Genomic DNA, 18,879 nt, shown 5'->3' with positions numbered 1-18,879 from the left:
CAATGTCCCAACCCCATGTGTCTTGTTGTAATAGCAAACCTCCTTAATAATTTTAAAGTGATATGGGCCGACCATTGTGCTTGTGTGGTGCTTGTGCCAAATTTAAAAAATGATGTCCATACACGACCATGACCCATTGCTATATCTCCCATTATCCAATAAACTAGCAGATTTACAAAGAACTTGTGAGAATAGATTGGACGAATTTCATACCAAATTAACACTACCATCATTTTAGACCCATGGCCAACTTTTACCACCAATAGTGTTGTACTAACTTTTGAAGTGTTAGATTAGAAGTATTACTTAAAAGTGATTGTGTTTTATAGTTGACTTATTGTAAGGTGATATATTAGTTGGTTTAATCTTAATTAAAAATCCTAACCCACCAACCATCTTAAGCCTCTAGTATCTTACAAAATATAACTAAAGAAAATACTGTATGCATTAGAATGACATTAATGACCTATCGACATCAATTAAATTGTTCCTGCTAAAAAGTACTATTAAATCATAAACCTAAAGATTTTGTCATTAGTTTTCCTTTTTTTTCTCCTTTATATGCATGACTAAAATCCATCATAATTGGTATGAATTCACTAACGTCATAAACACACTCACCAAACTCACCTCCCATTTATAATAAGCAAGACAAGCAGTTATGTAAAGCTGTAAACATCAAAACAATTCTCCTACCCTACCATACACAATTACATACACTGATATACATATATTGTTATTTGTCCATACCATCCTCACCATGTTGCAGTTACATGTAATAACAAAACCTATACGGTCAATGCTTTACCCTAGTCAAAGGGCACAAAAATAACAGGCTCCACCATTTCGAACAGAGGGACACTTTAAGGGTGGGGATTTATTAATTTCTTAACACTAATCGACTCCTCGCCTCCAACTTTTAATGGCCTAATTGAACTGACGTAAGACTGTAAGAGTGTGTTTTATTCACCTGATTTTACTTATCTGAACCTACTTGAACTTATTAGACCTTATAAAAACTTATTTTAATTATAATTTGAACTTGAGCAACCCTTATTAGAACTTATTTTTCTTGAATTGAACTATTTGAACTTATTAATTCCGAAATAAGCGAAAATGAGGTAAAAAAAGGACCAAGTGTTGGAATGCTTGATACTCCCTCCGTTTTTAAATACTTGCTCCATTTCTCTTGGACACGCATCCCGATGCTAATCTTTGATCACTAATATCTTTAATTATCAATAGGTATAACTTCTAACAATTGAAAATTAATAATCTATTCATTGAGATGATTCCAACAAATACCTACACGACTATATTTTTTCTTATGTATAAATCACAAACATTAATCAAAGTAGGGTAAATGAATAGTGCAAAAAATAGAAATGGAGCAAGTATTTAAAAACGGAGGGAGTAAGTTTTAAGACAAGTGGTATTGTAAATTGTAATTACCTGTGTGAGGCTTTGGTTTGATAGGATACGTTTTCTTACTATACTCTATAGTTTAAAAAAAAACGTAAAAGAAACACAAGTAGGTTATAGTACGTGGCAACACTATACTGGTCCCTACTCTCCACTGCATGCACCCACAAAAGCTCAATTTCCAAAAAGTACCCTTCCCTCCTCCCTCCATAAACTGCATTTAACAAAATCATTTGGCGTCCACTAAGCTGTTCTTCTGTCTTCACTTTTTGGCGGGGAGAAATGTGAAAAATCCATTAATTTTCTTGAAAAAAATTTCCCGCTGACAAAAAAAAATAGAAGAAAAAAATTAAATTAACAAAAAATACAAAGTAGTACCATCAAAAGGAATGACAAAAGAAATTGTTAGGGTTTCTCATTTCTTGTTTGTTATGTGGGCTTCTCTTTCTTACCTCATTATAACTTTTGTTTAGTTTTTTGATATTTAGGAGAGAGAAAGTGACATTTTGGAAAAAGGGTTTTGAAAATTTTTTGTGGGGTTTTCTGGGTTTTCCTTTGATTACTCAACTTTGCAGAAAGATTAAAGCTTTATTAGTGTTAAGTGCTGGAAATGTGGTAATTAAGGGCTGATTTTTTTTCTTCATGGGTCCCTTGTATTTAATTCAATGCTGGTGTTGATTGCTACCCACATTAGTGTCTTACTTTTTTCTGGGTTAGTGACATTTTTTAGTTGAGATTTCTGGGTTTTTTTTTCAATGTTTATTAATTTTTATTTTCTAAATACTTTTCTTTTGACAGCACAGAGATTTCTGGGTTATTTTCACCAAATGTGGGAAGTTTGAAGAAGTTGCAAGTTTGTTGATCTTTTTGATTGTTTGTTGGCTCAAAAGCTTCTGTTCTGGTAAGAAAGAATTGCCCCTTTGCTGTTCTTTTTATTTTATTTTGTTTTTAATTTTTTGGTGGATTTGGATTTTGTTATAGATCTTTGATAGTTGCATTTTACTTATTTCAATTTGTAGCTTGCTTTTTTGATGAATAGGGTTTGAAGTAATGTAATGTTTGGTGCTTAGTACAATGTCAAAAAATGTGAGGAATTTGAGTATGCTTTTTGTTTTTTACAATTTCAGGTGAAAAATTAGCTTAGGGGTGTGGAGGTAGAATGATGAGGCTTTTTAGGTTAGTTTTGATGTGTCTATATATGGTTTCTACTATGGGGCAGCTTCCGTCGCCGGATATTATAGCATTGCTTCAATTTAAGAAGGGTATTAAGCATGATCCTACTGGTTATGTGTTGAATTCATGGAATGAGGAGTCCATTGACTTCAATGGGTGTCCATCTTCTTGGAATGGGATTGTTTGTAATGGTGGGCACGTTGCGGGGGTTGTTCTTGATAACTTGGGTCTGTCTGCAGCGGCGGACTTGAGTGTTTTTGCTAATCTTACCATGTTGGTTAAACTTTCAATGGCAAATAATTCCATAAGTGGTAATATTCCTAGTAATATAGGCTCATTTGATAAGCTTCAGTATTTGGATATCTCAAACAATCTGTTTGCCGGCTCTTTACCATCAGGAATTGGTAGTTTGGCTAGCTTGCAGAACCTTACATGTTCTGGAAACAACATCTCCGGACCTATTCCTGATTCTATTTCGGGACTCACTTCTCTTGAGTCTCTGGACTTGAGCCGGAACTCCTTGTCTGGTCCGTTGCCTGCTTCATTGACTAAGCTAGGAAGTTTGGTTTATCTAAATTTATCTGACAACAAGTTTCAAAAGAAGATTCCAAAAGGATTTGAATTGCTTTCAAGTCTTGAGGTGCTTGACTTGCATGGAAATATGCTTGATGGAGATCTTGATTATGAGTTCTTGCTATTCTCTAGTGCTATGCATGTCGATTTGAGTAACAACCAACTTGAGAATTCTGGTTCGAAGAAGGAGAAATTCCTGGCTGGTGTGTCTGAGTCAGTCAAGTATCTGAATCTCAGCCACAACAGGCTTACTGGATCGCTAATTGGTCAAACTCAGCTCTTTGAAAACCTGAAGGTTTTAGATTTGAGTTACAATATGTTTTCGGGAGATTTGCCTGAATTCAACTTTGTTTATGATCTTGAGGTCCTCAGATTGAGCAACAACAGGTTTTCCGGGTTTGTTCCTAATGATTTGCTGAAAGGAGATCCTGTACTTCTTACAGAGTTGGATTTGAGTGGCAACAATCTCACAGGTACTATTCTATATATCTAACTTTTGCTTTAGTAATCCTTAGGTTCATAATTCTTTACTTTATGATTTAACTCATAATTGTCCTTTAATTCATGTAATTATAATGCTAATCATTTTCTGCTAAAGAAAATATATATTGTTATAACTTATGTTCTCTCACTGTCATTATTGTCTCTCAGGTTCAATTGGCATCATCATGTCTACTACGCTGCGGACACTTAATCTGTCTTCAAATGGTCTGTCTGGTGAACTGCCACTGTTGACTGGAGACTGTGCTATCCTTGATTTATCAAAGAATCAACTTCAAGGGAACTTGTCAAAAATGGCAAAATGGGGAAACATTGAATTCCTTGATCTCAGCCAAAATCGTTTAACAGGTCCTGTTCCTGAGACGACATCACAGTTTTTGCATCTAAACTATCTCAATCTTTCCCGTAATTCCCTCAGTAGCCATCTCCCAAAAGTTGTGACTCAATTCCCAAAGCTTAGTGTCCTGGACCTAAGTTTCAATAAGTTAGATGGACCTCTTCAGAGTGATTTGTTAACTATGCCAACCTTGCAAGAATTACATCTTGCTGGCAACTCTTTTGTTGGAAGTATTGAGTTCTCTCCTCCCCCAGGCCAGTCCGATCTTCGAGTGCTTGATCTTGCTGATAATAATTTGGGTGGCTACTTTCCAGACAGATTTGGGTCGCTGACTGGTCTGGAGGTGCTTAATCTTGCTAAAAATAATATTTCAGGTTCACTACCGACTTCTATGAATGATATGAGTTCGCTGACTTCTTTAGATCTATCTGAAAACCACTTTACTGGCTCTTTGCCTACTAACTTGTCTAGCAACCTTCAAAACTTTAATGCATCATATAATGACCTCTCTGGGGTTGTTCCAGAGAATTTGAGGGTATTTCCCCGTTCATCTTTCTTCCCTGGAAATTCTAAGCTACAACTTCCCAATGCGCCTCCTGGACCAGAAAGCTCTGGTGGAAACTCCAAGAGGAAATCGATGAAGACCCTGATTAAAGTGATAATTATTGTTGCATGTGTTGTTGTCTTTTTCATTTTGATTTTGCTTGCTATCTTCATACATTACATTCGCATCTCTAAGAGACCTCTATCAGAAGATGTTACTAAGAGAGATGTCCATAGGAAGATGCCACCAAATCCTGCAGGCATTGGTGGGAGGGAAAATCCCCAGAATTTGGTTGTTTCAGCTGAGGACATTATCACCACTACCAGGAAAGGATCCTCATCTGAGATAATGAGTCCTGATGAGAAAGCAGCTGCTGTAACAGGTTTCTCTCCATCCAAAACTAGCCAATTATCTTGGTCACCAGAATCTGGAGATTCTTTTGCTGCGGAGAATCTATCCAAACTTGATGTTAGATCACCTGATCGGCTAGCAGGTGAGTTGTATTTTCTTGATGATACAGTATCTTTGACACCTGAGGAGCTGTCAAAAGCTCCGGCAGAGGTTTTGGGTCGTAGCAGTCATGGAACTTCTTATAGAGCTACATTAGAAAATGGTATGTTCTTAACTGTGAAGTGGCTAAGAGAAGGTGTTGCAAGACCAAAGAAAGACTTTTCAAAGGAGGCTAAGAAATTTGCGAATATCAGGCATCCGAATGTTGTTGCATTACGAGGGTACTATTGGGGACCTACACAGCATGAGAAGCTCATTCTTTCAGACTATGTCTCACCTGGAAGTCTTGCAAGCTTTCTTTATGGTAATAACTTGTGCTCTCATCTATCTCTGTTAGAAAATGAGTTCAAATCCCTAGCTGTGAAGGGGGAATGACAGAAATGAATATCTGGAACCCTAGAGGCCTAGATTAAAAAAAAAAAAAAACAATCATGTGATTTTTACCTGTGTATTTTAGCTCCCTTTTCTTTACTATAGCATGCATTTTCTTTCTTCTTACAATGGAACATAACTGCATTTGTTGCCAGGTCTTACTTAGTATATTGCATATGATTGCCTGACCTCGGGTTCTATAAGTTTATTATGATTGATTACCTTAAACTTATATGTAAAGTAGGCTCTGGTTTTGAAGAAGGTAAATTTTTGGGAGTAGTATAAGATTATGTGTTGGCATCTTTTTCTTCATTTGGCCCTTCTCTTTCTGTAATGTGTATGGTGTCTATATGAGATGAAAAAATGTTCAGGTAATTTAGTCCGATGGAGATACACAAGGTCTTGCTGTATGAAGCTCTACTACCTTTGAAAATTTTATTTTTCTGCATGGATCATGTATTCGGGTTGATCTACAATCTACAATTATGCTCATATTCATTGCTGCTTACATTTTTTCTCTTGAATAAGTATGCAATGCTTCTATGTGCTTAGATGTCTTCTACAAGCTTATGCATAGTTGTACATAATTGCTGTCCATAGAATATCTGTTATCTTCTGAATTATTAATGACTACTTTATTTTTTAGATCGACCAGGGAGAAAAGGTCCACCATTAACTTGGCCACAGAGACTAAAGATTGCAGTAGATGTTGCTCGTGGTCTGAATTATCTCCATTTTGATCGAGCTCTTCCTCATGGTAATCTAAAAGCAAACAACATACTATTGGATGGTCCTGAGCTCAATGCACGAGTCGCAGATTACTGTCTTCATCGCCTCATGACTCAAGCTGGAACAATTGAACAAATCCTCGATGCTGGTGTATTAGGGTATCGGGCTCCTGAATTGGCTGCTTCTAAGAAACCACTACCGTCTTTCAAATCTGATGTTTTTGCCTTTGGAGTTATATTGTTGGAATTGTTGACTGGAAGATGTGCTGGCGAAGTTGTCTCTGGTGAAGGGGGAGGTGTTGATTTGACAGACTGGGTTCGGTTGAAAGTTGCTGAAGGACGGGGCTCTGATTGCTTCGACTTTGCTTTGACTACAGAAATGGGAAATCCTACAGTAGACAAGGGGTCAAAGGAGGTCCTTGGAATTGCTTTACGATGTATACGCTCAGTTTCAGAGAGACCAGGTATCAAGACTATTTACGAGGATCTTTCATCCATTTAGTTTGAGGTTTTAGTTTTTTCTTTTCTTGGGAATTTTGATTTTTAGATCTTCCTGGAATTGGGATATGTTAGTAGCCTCAGTTTTTGAGTGTTAGTTTTGCTGTAGGCGGTGGGAATTGTTTTCTTGAATGATGGTTGTACAAATGAGCCATCATTCAATGTTTGCATATTAAGATTATATGCCCATGTGTAAAAAGAATTGCAGATATCACATTGCAAATATCTTATTGGCAATGTGAAAGCCTTTAACCTGTTAATCAAATCTCTTGCTTGATTCCGAAAGTTACAAGTTTAACTTTTCTAACTATGGCATTACAAGAGCCGAAACTATTTGTTACAATCCAGCTCCCTTGTTTCGTTATGCACTTGTTTTCTTACTGATAGCCGAAACTTTTTGTTACAATCCAGCTCCCTTGTATCGTTATGCACTTGTTTTCTTATTGATACTGTAACGCAATTCTGAATTGAAATCCCTGAAGGCCTGAAGGTTTTTACGGCATTGGTCAAGGACCTCTTCCCCCTTCAATGTTAAAGATGTTAAAGGAGGGGACATAATGGATTTGCACTTAGCAGAGAGGGAGAAGTCAGTTTAAATTTCAGCTGAGCTATGATTCTGAATCGGAGAATAGTTATGTTATTATTTAGTGCATGGTGTAATTCTTGTATGGGTAATTCATCAGTAAAATCTATGAAAATTTACAGGCAGAGAACTAGGTTGGACTTGTTCAAGTCACATGAAAGTATGAAACTATCAAAGCTCACATTCTTCATACTGTCGACGAAATTGCCTGTACTCTTGGTAACTTTATGAGCTCAATTGTGTCAGATGCAGTATGAGGTCCTTTAACTGCTGCCTGTTACTCTCTAAGTGATTTTATGTGCAACCTGTAAAATCTTAGTACTTGTAAGTCATAAGACATGTAACAAGTTTACCTAATACGGTTATAGCCACCCATTCGAGACCACTAGTTTGACAATAAATTATTGGTTCATGTATGTTAGATTGATCAACAACGTATAATGTTACAATTCTTACAAACATTTTAGTTAAAAGTGAAATAATACAGTACTAAAAACAAATTTATGAAGTTATTTCAAATAAATTCATTTCTGAATAATAATTCTAAAAACACATCTTGTTAATGAGCGTATTGAGATGATAGATTATGGCGTATAATACTAAAATGGGCAAAATGTATATTAAAGTGTCCAAATATAATTTTCATTTTATTTGGGAGCAAGAGAGGTTAGGCACTGAAAGAAAATTAACAATTAAGAAAAACTAAGGGGATCATACATGCCATTGCCATACGCCCATACCTATTACATCTTCATGCATATTGCATAATACTACCTAGAGATAAATAAGAATTTAATCAACTATTAGATATGCTGTTTTGGGATACTCTTTAGTTGGCTAGCCAAAATAATTTTTTTCATAGAAGTTGTATTTTCTTTATAAAAAATGTCAAATGTTGGGTAACTATTGAGAAAATAAAACTCTTTATACTACGTATAAAATGAGTGTATATAGGACAGTTTTGCAATGGCTAGGGCGGAGCCACGGGGGGCTAGTGGAGGCCCGGCTCCCCGTGGCCCAATTGGTGATATATGTAATTTTTAGTATGGCACCCCTAGGATAACTAATAAGTAACTAATATTTGTCTTACATATCATGATATTAGAGATAGCTTAGTTGGTTTGTTGGAGTTTTTCATGGTGACTTGGTGAGAGAGAGGTCTCAGGTTGACCGTTGATTTAAGTTGACTAGAAATAGCAAAATAAAACAATACGAAAGCTTTCATGAAAAATTTCCGCCAAGTATGTATAATCAAAGAATCCACTTAACATAATCTTGGCTTTTGGGAGAAATTCAGAGGGATATTCATGGAAATTTGGGGGAGTTTTGGAGAAATTTTGGTACATTCTATTCTACAAACAATCGAAAGCAAAATTTGTGAGGTTTGTAGCCGAATTTCGATCATAGATTATGAATTGGGGATTAGTGTTCGAACTTTTGTTGCATCAATTAGTGCAAGAATAAGTAGGGAGAGTGGTGGAGAGAAGTAATTAAATAATTTTGAACTGTATGATTAAATGAAAGTTGGAACAATCAATCTTGGTTATACTAATCTTATCCATGTACTACCTCTGCTTTATGTCAAATCGTTGCACATAACTTGTAACGGAGGTAGTATAAAACTATCCAATGTATAAAATCAGATTCCTTTTTTTAAGTTTAGTTGGGAGTTTTCCATTGATTATTTAGTTATACTTTAATCTCCATACTTATTTAATGGAGATTAAGTTAAAGGTTGAAAGTTGGATACTTAGGGCCTGTTCTCATTGACTGAACTGAACTGAACTGAACTGAACTGAACTGAACTGAGCTGAACTGAACTGAACTAAACTGAACTGAACTAAGCTGAACTGAACTGAACTGAATTGAATATTTTATAAGAGAAGGAAGTTAGGAGCTGAACTGAACTGAACTGAATTTCAACGTAGGAGAACAGACCCTTAGAAGTTAGAACGACTCATGTATCAATGGTAGCAACAAGCAGTTGTTGTTGTTGTTGTTGTTGTTGTTTTTTTTTTTTTTTTTTTTTTTTTTTTTTTTATTATTATTATTATTATTATTTTTATCTTTTCTAAAATAAAGTAACTTTTGAAATTAATTAATTTTGTTTTAATGTAAAAGTCAAATAATAAATGGACAAGATTAAACTTTAATATTTAAACGGTTGAGATTAAAAGTAGTTATAATGGCTAAAATTTTTGTGTATCCATTGAATAGTCTAATAAAAGTCTATTGATTTTCGTGCTAGACCAATAAACAATTGTTTTCTCAACAAAAGCTTTGACATTGGGCACATGGGCTTCAAAAAGAACACTTCACGCCGTTATTGCTCCATCCATCTACCTTAACTCAGCTTTGAGGGTGAGTTAAACTCACTTTTGCAATTGTCTTCATCTTTATCACGAGGGAGAAACAGAAAAGCAAGCTCACATAGTACATGAAAATGGCTTTGTATAACCTTTAATGAAGAAATCGAAAAGCATGAACAACTTCAATGGAGAAGGAAGACAAACCTTGCCCTTAAGAGTTAACCATGTCCCAATTTCTCTAATTTTTCTAGGAATTTTCGTTTGATTTTGTCGCTGGAAAGGTGGAAGAGGATGAAGAAGATAGGGGACAACTAGTTACTAAGTAATGTCAAGCATTCAAGCATGGAGCCATGACGATTGGTTGCAAAATTCGGAGTTGCAAAATTCCAGTTAGTGTACTACTGTTAGAGTTTTTTCTAGCCTTGAAAAAAAAAACCAGTCAAGTTTTTCGCTCAATTGAAGAACAAAATTTTACCTGAATTGAAGAAGAAACCAGTCAAATTGAAGAAGACGCTTACGTGTCTCTGAAAGAAATCAATGTTCTTGGGTTTGGGCAGGTGAGAGGTTGACAACCACTAACCATGGTTAGTGTTGTCCTCTTAAGAGCAACTACAATGGTTGGCTAATTTATTTAATAGCTTGGCATGCCACATCATCTTCTTAAGCTACAACAATTCAAGCTATTTGTTGCTCCAATGGTTAAGCTAGTTGTAAATTAGTTTATTTTTAAATTAATAATATTTTTTATCTAATAAATATTTTCCAAGCTAATTAGCTTGCCAAAGCTAATCAACAAGATGTGCAACAATGGTGTAGCTACTAGCTTAAGATTTTTAATATTTGCAAGCTAGTCCATTTTCCCAACCATTGGAGTTGCTCTAACGCCCATCTAACAACATAAGTCCGTCCAATAAATGTTAACAAAATTACCCTTACTTTTAGAAGCGAAAAGACGAATTTACCCAGATTTGTTACTATCAGATACTTCATATTAACCCAACCTGGGCATGCTCTTGTATAATCCCTTTGACAACATATTTTAAACATGCTCATATAAGGCTATGTTTAGTTCTCTGGTTTTATTTATCAGAATAGAACAAAATAAAATTTGACACTCTTTGTCGTTTTTTGTGCAATTATTTATCAGTTAAATACTTTTAATTTCATAATGAAAAAATTAAGGTTGTGTTTAGGAAGATAGATTTTATTTCAAATGCATCATTTGAATTATTGAATTTGAGTATTTCAAATGACATGGTTTACCTTGTCATTTGAAATCCTTACCTTCATGGGTTATTACTTGGTAGTTGTATAATTTGGGCCAATTCCTCATTTGAAATTCTTGGACATCCAAACACTATAATTGTCCAATTCCGAAATTTCAAATGAAATTCTAGAATCCAAACACACCATAAGAGAATTACATATTACTCCACCTGATATCATACCCATAATGCCACAATTACATTCTCGTACTTCACAGTACTCCACTTATTATACGCATAATGTTAAAATTTAGTCAAAGTCCATCGAATTCAAAATAAGACCATAACTCTTAAAATAAAAAAAGGAATAAAAAATCAGGAAAAACTTCCGCCTTATCACCTGGTGATTAAATCTAACCCTCCCGCGTCCCGCCTTTCTCAAAATTTCGAAACTTCCCCAAAAATATGGTGTCACTCTGCTAGGGTTTTACCTGAAGAGAGAGAAAGAGACAGTTCGTCGATTTCATCCCCAAATTCTCCAGAATTCAACTTCAATCACCCTAAATTCGAACCCAATTCAACGCAGATTAAGCGCGCAAATCATGGGAGTAAGTAGTGAAACTGAGGGTTTCGAATTAGTCGACCCACTCGTCGACAAATCCAGTTTATCTCTCTTCCCTCGCAGCTTCAATTCTTCTTCATTATCATCTTCTGCCACTATTTCAAACCCTAATTTCTCCATTTCCGACGCTTTGGACGCTTATCTTAAAGCTAGAGTAAGCTACTCAATTCAATGTCTTCAATTTGATAATTTATTGTCATTGGGTTTGGATCTGAATGCCAACTTGCCAATTGTAATTCTAATTTTGTGATTATCAATAGTTTTGAATGGTTAATGATTGTGATTTTTTTTTTTTTTTTTTGTTTGGGAAATTTGGTTTTTAGGGTTTGATTTGGCTGCATTTTTGGTTTCATAGAATTGGAGGGAATTATAATTAAAAGAAGCTTGATGGGTTCGAAATGCCTGAAATTAGTTGGATTGTTTGAATTTTCTTGTAATAATGTTGTTTTTTGTGCTCAGAGATGAACATTTATGGGTTGTTTGAGAATCATTTTAGTTATTACAGATTTTCTCTTATGGAAGTTTAAAAAGTTGGATGAGGATTATTCTTACTTGAATATAGATTAATGTATATAAATTGGGAGGTTTTGTGGACTTGAGTAGTATTGGATTCTGCTTTTGAGTTTTCAAGCGCAACTTATGAACTATGGTATGGCACGATAAGCTGGGAACTGGGTGCATTAAAAGAAATGTTTCCGACAATAAAATCAATTGAACAGTTAGTTTATTGAGTTGGCATGACACTTTTGTTAGGTTTCTGACTGGATATGTTACGGCGTTGTTTGGATTAGATTAGATCTATTATCTTTCGACTTCAAAATGACCTATTTGTTTCATTGTAAGGCCATCATATTGAAAGATTTGAAACTAGTTATTGCTTATCGCAGTGACCTTGCATGGGTTGAAATTTTGTGCTGTTGCAAAATTTTCAGTATCAATGGTCTGGACAGTGAAAGTCATGAAAATTTAAAAATGACTGCAAGTCTTTAGAAAAACAAGGAACTAGAGTACTTGACAATGTCGTCAAATAGTTTTTCCCTCGTTTCCTGCTCTGCTCTGTCTCTCTCTTTTACTTATCTTATTTTAAATTATATAGATTTCATAATATCTCGCTTTTATGGTATGAAATTGTAAGATGAAGAGGTATAGTGCTCTTTATCTTCTGCTATTTCCAACTATTGACTTGGACAAATAAGATTATCTGCTGCCATAGAAGGGAATGGTATGCTTCAGCACATCTATATTGTAGATGTATGGACGTATTATGTTTAGAAGGGAAGGCTCTGGATTAACTATTATGCACCCTCCAGATTGGATGGCGGGCTGACTTAAGAATCTGTATTCCTTATAATTTTATTATCACTGATGAGTAGTTTGGTACAAGCTGAAAAAGTTATTATATTGATGTTGCTTTGCTTTCAGGTATTAAGTAGTCCTGACAAGCTGTTAAAGCAAACAAAGACCATACTAGAAGAAAATGTTCTCACAGAAAAACAAAAAGTTCCTCGAGAGAGAAGACCTGCTCTAGGACTTAAGCGGGCCAAGTTTTCTGCAAAACCTATTCCAAGGTGATGAATTAAATGCATTTAACTTCCTTTTAGGCAGCTGTGATCCCCTCCCTCCCCCCTCTATTGCCTCAAGATAATTCATGCCTGTAACAGTGGCGGACCCAGCCTTGGTCCTGCTGGGTCACGTGACCCAGAGGATTTTTTTTTTTTTTTTATATCTTATTTTCTTATGGGTACCCTTTTCTTAAAAATTATTTTTTGATATAACCTAACAATGCAAACTTATAGCATAATGGTTGGAGTGGTTGAGACAAAGACCAATAAGCAAGTGCGCATGTCTTGAGTTCGAGCATTGCTGCTTGCATTTTTTTGTATTCCTTATATCTTTTTGTTTCCTTCTTTGTTTCTTTTTTTTCCCCCTTCCTATGGTTATGTGATTTATTGATTTTCATGTGATTATTGATTTTTTTTTCCTTTTTTCATTTAATTCACTGTAGCAGCATTAGCTATTATTTGATTATCATGTGATTAATTTGATTATCCTTCAATGTTGTTTTGTTTTGTGTTATTAAGACATTACATTAAGTGGTTTTTCTTTTAATTTGTGTTGTATATATTATGTTTGTATAATTAAATTGGATATTTGTATTTTTGTAAAAAAAAATATTAACTTGGGTGTAGAATGGGCAAGTTGCAAAAAGATTGAATTAATCTATTTTTGACAATATTGGATTGTTTAATTAAATTAAAATCGTGACTTAATTTTCATAAAAAATGTGTGATATAACAAGTTTCTTTAGTCTCAACTCTCAATATGCATCCTCCTCCTCCACAAAATCATCCTCTATCACCAATTCCATCCACCTCATGAACCGATAGGTATGCGGTCGATGGGTGATGATCGATAGGTGACAGTGACCCAGCACCCTAAAAAATCATGGATCTGCCACTGGCCTGTAATGCAATTATAAGTTGTACTGTGGGATGTACTCTTGTTAATATTGTCTTTTGTACTGCAGTCAGCCTGCTGCGACTTTGGATTTTAGCATAGACGTTGATAAACTGAGTGATCCAGGGGAATATTTCGCAGCGTTTGAAAGGATGGAAAGTAAGCTGCTGTTTTCAATTGACATTAATTTAAGTTCTCAATTGCATAAGATTTTCAGTTCATAGTGCATTCTATTGCTGAATGAATTATAGATGCCAAAAAGGAAGTGCAAAGACTAAATGGCAAGCCACTCTTGGACTTGGATCAAAATCGTATATCTTCGGCTTCTAGTCGTCGCCGGCCTGGCCTTTTGGGGTTAGAACTTCTGTTCTTTTCTTGTATGTGCTTATGTGAACTTATGTATCAATGCAATATGGGATGCATGAATGCAACTATATTTGTCTGTACAGGAGGTCAGCCACCTATGCAAATCGTTTTCGCTCTTCAATTTCAGTTGCTGAGGTTGATGAGACCCTTTTGCCTGCTCAAGAAACATTTGATAATGATATACGAAGCCCTGCTCACAATGATGTCGTTCCAGATGCTAAAGTTATCAATAATTCACCAAGTGTGAGAGAGCCTGGTGGGTGTTGTTAAGTTGTTATGAAACTGTTCAATGCTGCTTTGAGATTTATGATTATTTCATTGTTATTTCTAACTAGGATGATAAAAATTTCTTGTCATTTCTACAGAATCCAAGTCTACGACAATTAGCAAAGTCGGTAAGCTTGATGAGCTATTGTCTTCTAATTATGAAGGATTATATAAGGATGAAGTAGAGAATGTTCTCCGAGACAAATTGCAGATAAAAGATGTAGATATTGGTAAAGCTTTCTTTCCCGACTGGCGTGTTCAGCTGCGTGAATCTTTGGCATCAAGCTCAGCTTTGCAAAAGAAGGATGATATAGTAGCTCATCTATCTGGTAAGAGTAAAGCTGCCAGAATTGGTGACCAAGTATCTCCTGCAAAATCCAGAAGTCCATTGGCATCTATCTCATTGTTGAACAGACACATTGCTAGACGTAGTCCATCAATGGACCAATTTTCACCCCTTCATATTGATTTATCACCAACCGAGGCTACAGATCGTACTAGTGAACCAGATATCAGGGTCAATCAGGCTGGCCAATCTGATGAGGTTGATGCGAGGGAGAACTCGCATGAATTTAGGAGGTCTACAGCTCATGAAGAAGAAAACAATGCAGTTTCTGGTGATGGTACTTTTGTCTCTGTAGCAAAGGATGTAGATCCCATTAGCGAACCTAAAGAAAAAGAGGATGTTGTTGGGCAATGTGATCCAATTAGTAATAGGACTGATTCATGTGAATCTGGAAGGTCTCCAGTGCATGTAGAAAAAAACATAGCGGGTTCTGATGAGGATAGACCTGCATTGACGTCTAATGATGTAGGTCCAACTAGTGAGCCCGAAAGACACGAGGATGAGGTTAGTCTCACTTTGGAGCTTGATGATTTGTTTGATAAGGTCTTTTAAGCTCATATAAGTTAGAAATTTGATTTGGAACACTTTATTAACAAGCAGGTGGATGCAACCCTGTTACCTGTACGACAACTCAACTTCGAGGGCCTTGATGAGGAGAAATCTAGCTCTTATGGAGGTAACTAAATATTGGAATCATGTAATGCATGATGCATGTATTCATTAGCTTTTGTTTGTATAGCATAAGTTTTTATTTGTGTCTTTGTGTGCTCTGGATAACATTGGGAGTGCAATGCGGAGTATGTATTTCATCCTTTCATGTGATTGGTTGTCTAATTGTGCACTGAATGACTTTGAAAGGGCAAATCGGGAAGGTGGAGGATGTGTTTCATACTTTTCTGGGATGGAGGGAGTAAATTGCATGGATTGATTCCTCTTTATGTATGTTTATGAAAAGATGCTATTTGCAAAATGCTGACAAGTATCTAGCCAGCTTGAGACTTGTAGCTTCATTCTCTTACCTTGAAGTCTGAACTGATGTACTTTCCACTAATGAGGCTTGTGATCTGATATCAGTGTATAGCAGTAGTGATCTGATGTCAGAGTGCCTTGGTGCCAATAGTTACTGATCTTGACTGAGATCTGATTCCCAACAGTCAGAATGTATGCTTGAATCTTGCAAAAATGCTAGCTCTTTTCTGTTCAAGGTGGTTTTGTATTCATATTGGAACAAGTCTTGTTGCCTTTTTTTATTTTTATATGAGGTCTCTTCCCTTAATTGGGAATAATTTGAGGAAGTTGGTGTTTATTGGTTTAGAAATTGCTTGAATCTTGAAAGACCTTTAAATGCATTGGACTTGAATGAATATTTGAAAGAGTTAAAACTATATAATGCCTACAAAGACAACTTGTGTAGTACTTCTTGTGCAGATCAGTCAGACTTTCATCCTTAGTGACATTCCTGAACAACTTGTTTTTGTGATGCCCTTGATAAATGATGTCCATTGCAAAGGTTTATTCATTTATTACGAAGTACTATTTTGTCATTGAAAAATGTCATTGTTATATTAGAATAGTGATGTACTAATGAAGCTTCCATTCATTATCTTTACATGCTTTCCGGGTTTATAGTGTAAAATTGCTTACATTTTTGTCATTTTTTTTTATAGTTTTATTTATTTATTAATTTTTTTTGGCCTTCTTCCTCCATGTATTGTGCTGCTCTATGGTGAACATGCTTAGAAAAGTTTGTTTCAGATTCTGGGTCATAACTTTAGGCTTTCACATTTTCTTTCTTATTTTCTGATGAGCAAACTAAATTGTGGCAGTTGAAAAAGGTGGGACTGGCGAACCATTAAATACAGAGAACATTGCTGTGGAAGAGCCTACTGAGGTAGCTGTTACTTTTACTTTTTATTTATTTATTTATTTTAATTGTGAGCTAGTATGTAAAAAGTACGAACTAGAAGGGCTATTTAGAATTCTGAATTTTAGCTCCATGTACATGAATCATAATATAGTAGAGGGTGCAAGCCACTCATGACTGATAATTAAACCCTTGCAGCTCAACAATTCGTTATAATAGAATCTCTAACACCGATCACTGCTAACTTGCACTGGCAGTATTAGCAGCTTTTACCGATGGAAATGGCAGTGCACATGGCCTCTTGTCAAATCCTTACCAAATATACTGAATCATTGAACACAGATCAGTACTGGACTACTGGCCTGATAGAGGCTTCGAACAATGACCCCTCATCCCTCTTTAGTTTTCCATTCCTTTTTTTCTTAAAAATAAAAATGCGGACAACCAGTTCATCAAACTGTTAAATAGCTATTTCCTTTCTACTGTGAAATACTGAAATATTTGTTAGTATTGCTGAGGAGTCTTCATTAGCTCTTCCACATGTATGATAGGTAATATTTTGTGTTTCTGTTGTTCGCTGCATTTCTTTGTTTGTTGGTGGTGGTCTATCAAATAATAAAACACCCAAAGTACCTAAATCAGCTGGATCACCTCTTGTCCATTGCTGTTCTGTTGTAAGGAAATGTACTTTACCTATTGAATTGCAGGCTTCTGCCAGATCCCGGAGGTCATTTTTTGCTTCTAATTATTTTTTTCTTCATTTGACTCTCTACTGGGGGTCTTCAATGTGTGATTATGTGCCTACTGGCCTGTCCCATTAATGGCAGTTATATAATATTTCTGCTCATTGAGGCTTTTTTCAGCTTTTGATTGCGAGTTTGTAGACTTAGGACCATATTGCTGTATTGGTTTCCTAATTTATCTTCTTTTGTATAACAGGAAACTGTGAGATCTTCCAAGAAGAGATTAAAGGAGAAGGAGATATCAGAGGTACTATCTGAAGCAGTTGTTGCTGAGGGAACAGCGAAGAAAGGACAGCAAGCAAAAACAAAATCAACTCAATCGGAGGCGTCTATTTCTGGAGAAGCTAGTAATAAAAGAAGAAAAGTGGAAGGTGCTCGCCCAGGACTCAGAAAAGAGACAAAGGAGCTTCGTAGAACCAGCTTATACTGTATGTACTTGTGCCTCATCAATAACTGTTTGTTGCTATTGAATTTGTTGAATTGCCATTCGCACTGGTTTTTATGTCTCATTTGTGTTTATTCTCTTTGCAGATGCTGGTACGAAGTTGGAGGCTGGAGTTAGGCGTAGTACAAGGATAAGAATGAGACCATTAGAGTACTGGAGAGGTGAACGATTTTTGTATGGACGTGTTCATGAGAGTAAGTTTCCGTTTTTGCCAAATGATAAATCAAGTTCATCAAAATGGCATATTTTCTTGCTTTGAATAGTTCTACCGTAAGTTAGGGTTGAAACTCATTGACATAGAAATGTTAAAATGAGTTTTTGAAATTTTACAGTTCTTTTTTCTCTCACCAAGTGAAGATCCAGAATCCTATGCTGACTGCTGAGCTTTGTTTTTCATTTATGATGTCAACTTTATAAGTATTGTTATATAGCGTGATTGTTCACGTTTGATCAGAGTTCCTGTCTGGTCTCAGTCCTATTTTTGCAGATACATTCTAATTATATTCGCACATTATAGACATTCGTCTGTAAAAATCTTGTCTAATTCCCGAACTGGTTTTCAGGTCTAGTGACTGTGATCGGAGTGAAGTACGCCTCTCCATCAAAGGATGCAGAAGGACCTGAAGTCAAGGTGAAGTCTTTTGTTTCCGATGAATTCAAAGATCTGGTTGAGCTGGCCTCCTTACACTGAAGTAGCCAGAAAATGCTGGAATTGTATTATTTGTAATGTAATTTATGAACTTTAGTTTATTTTATCTCCAATGAAGATGACAGTTAGCTTTCATTGACTCTCTTTAATGTTCGCAACTCGTAATTAAGATGGCTGATACTTTGTGGACTTAACTGTAACTTAGAGAAAATCGCAGGAAGAAAGTATGAAATTTAGCGTGGTAAGTGAATGTCGTGAGGAAACGGGTGTAATTTACTTAATGAAACAATTGGTAAGTTAATATTACAGATAAAAATGAATCAAACAAGGTGAAAGTATAAAAAAATTCTCGCATCCTCCAGAGG

General features: G+C 35.7%; 2 protein-coding genes across 6 annotated transcripts; both read left to right on the top strand.

The window, feature by feature from the left end:
- Positions 1-1,717: 1,717 nt before the first annotated feature.
- LOC145560099 (LRR receptor-like serine/threonine-protein kinase GHR1) lies at positions 1,718-6,965 on the top strand. Of its 5 annotated transcripts, none has more exons than XM_081621362.1 (5): positions 1,718-2,134; positions 2,226-2,323; positions 2,550-3,641; positions 3,820-5,364; positions 6,079-6,965. In XM_081621362.1, the coding sequence occupies exons 3-5, from the start codon at positions 2,582-2,584 to the stop codon at positions 6,660-6,662; spliced, it is 3,189 nt and encodes a 1,062-aa protein (XP_081477488.1). In that variant the 5' UTR covers positions 1,718-2,134; positions 2,226-2,323; positions 2,550-2,581; the 3' UTR covers positions 6,663-6,965. The 5 variants fall into 5 exon arrangements, with proteins under 5 accessions (XP_081477488.1, XP_081477487.1, XP_081477486.1 ...); XM_081621361.1 differs by having other exon boundaries at positions 2,221-2,323; XM_081621360.1 differs by having other exon boundaries at positions 2,226-3,641.
- Positions 6,966-11,033: 4,068 nt separating this feature from the next.
- Positions 11,034-18,649, top strand: LOC145560098 (centromere protein C-like). The gene is made up of 11 exons (XM_081621357.1): positions 11,034-11,531; positions 12,800-12,945; positions 13,905-13,993; positions 14,086-14,188; positions 14,284-14,456; positions 14,566-15,317; positions 15,414-15,489; positions 16,640-16,704; positions 17,617-17,848; positions 17,952-18,059; positions 18,429-18,649. The coding sequence occupies exons 1-11, from the start codon at positions 11,358-11,360 to the stop codon at positions 18,554-18,556; spliced, it is 2,046 nt and encodes a 681-aa protein (XP_081477483.1). The 5' UTR covers positions 11,034-11,357; the 3' UTR covers positions 18,557-18,649.
- The last annotated feature ends 230 nt before the right edge of the window (positions 18,650-18,879 follow it).

This window comes from Chenopodium album, chromosome 9, assembly GCF_948465745.1.
Source record: "Chenopodium album chromosome 9, dcCheAlbu1.1, whole genome shotgun sequence".
Lineage (NCBI taxonomy): Eukaryota > Viridiplantae > Streptophyta > Magnoliopsida > Caryophyllales > Amaranthaceae > Chenopodium > Chenopodium album.
Note: the sequence above shows the minus strand (reverse complement) of the source record. Positions and strands in the feature narration are given on the sequence as shown.

What these genes read in the sequence shown, in the direction of transcription:
- LOC145560098 (XM_081621357.1), top strand. Translation starts at nt 11,358, where the DNA reads ATGGGAGTAAGTAGTGAAACTGAGGGTTTCGAATTAGTCGACCCACTC. An exon ending in ACGCTTATCTTAAAGCTAGA is followed by an intron (nt 11,532 to 12,799) that starts GTAAGCTACTCA and finishes CTTTGCTTTCAG; the next exon opens with GTATTAAGTAGTCCTGACAA. An exon ending in CTGTGGAAGAGCCTACTGAG is followed by an intron (nt 16,705 to 17,616) that starts GTAGCTGTTACT and finishes TTTGTATAACAG; the next exon opens with GAAACTGTGAGATCTTCCAA.
- LOC145560099 (XM_081621362.1), top strand. Translation starts at nt 2,582, where the DNA reads ATGATGAGGCTTTTTAGGTTAGTTTTGATGTGTCTATATATGGTTTCT. An exon ending in GAGTGGCAACAATCTCACAG is followed by an intron (nt 3,642 to 3,819) that starts GTACTATTCTAT and finishes ATTGTCTCTCAG; the next exon opens with GTTCAATTGGCATCATCATG. An exon ending in TCTTGCAAGCTTTCTTTATG is followed by an intron (nt 5,365 to 6,078) that starts GTAATAACTTGT and finishes TTTATTTTTTAG; the next exon opens with ATCGACCAGGGAGAAAAGGT.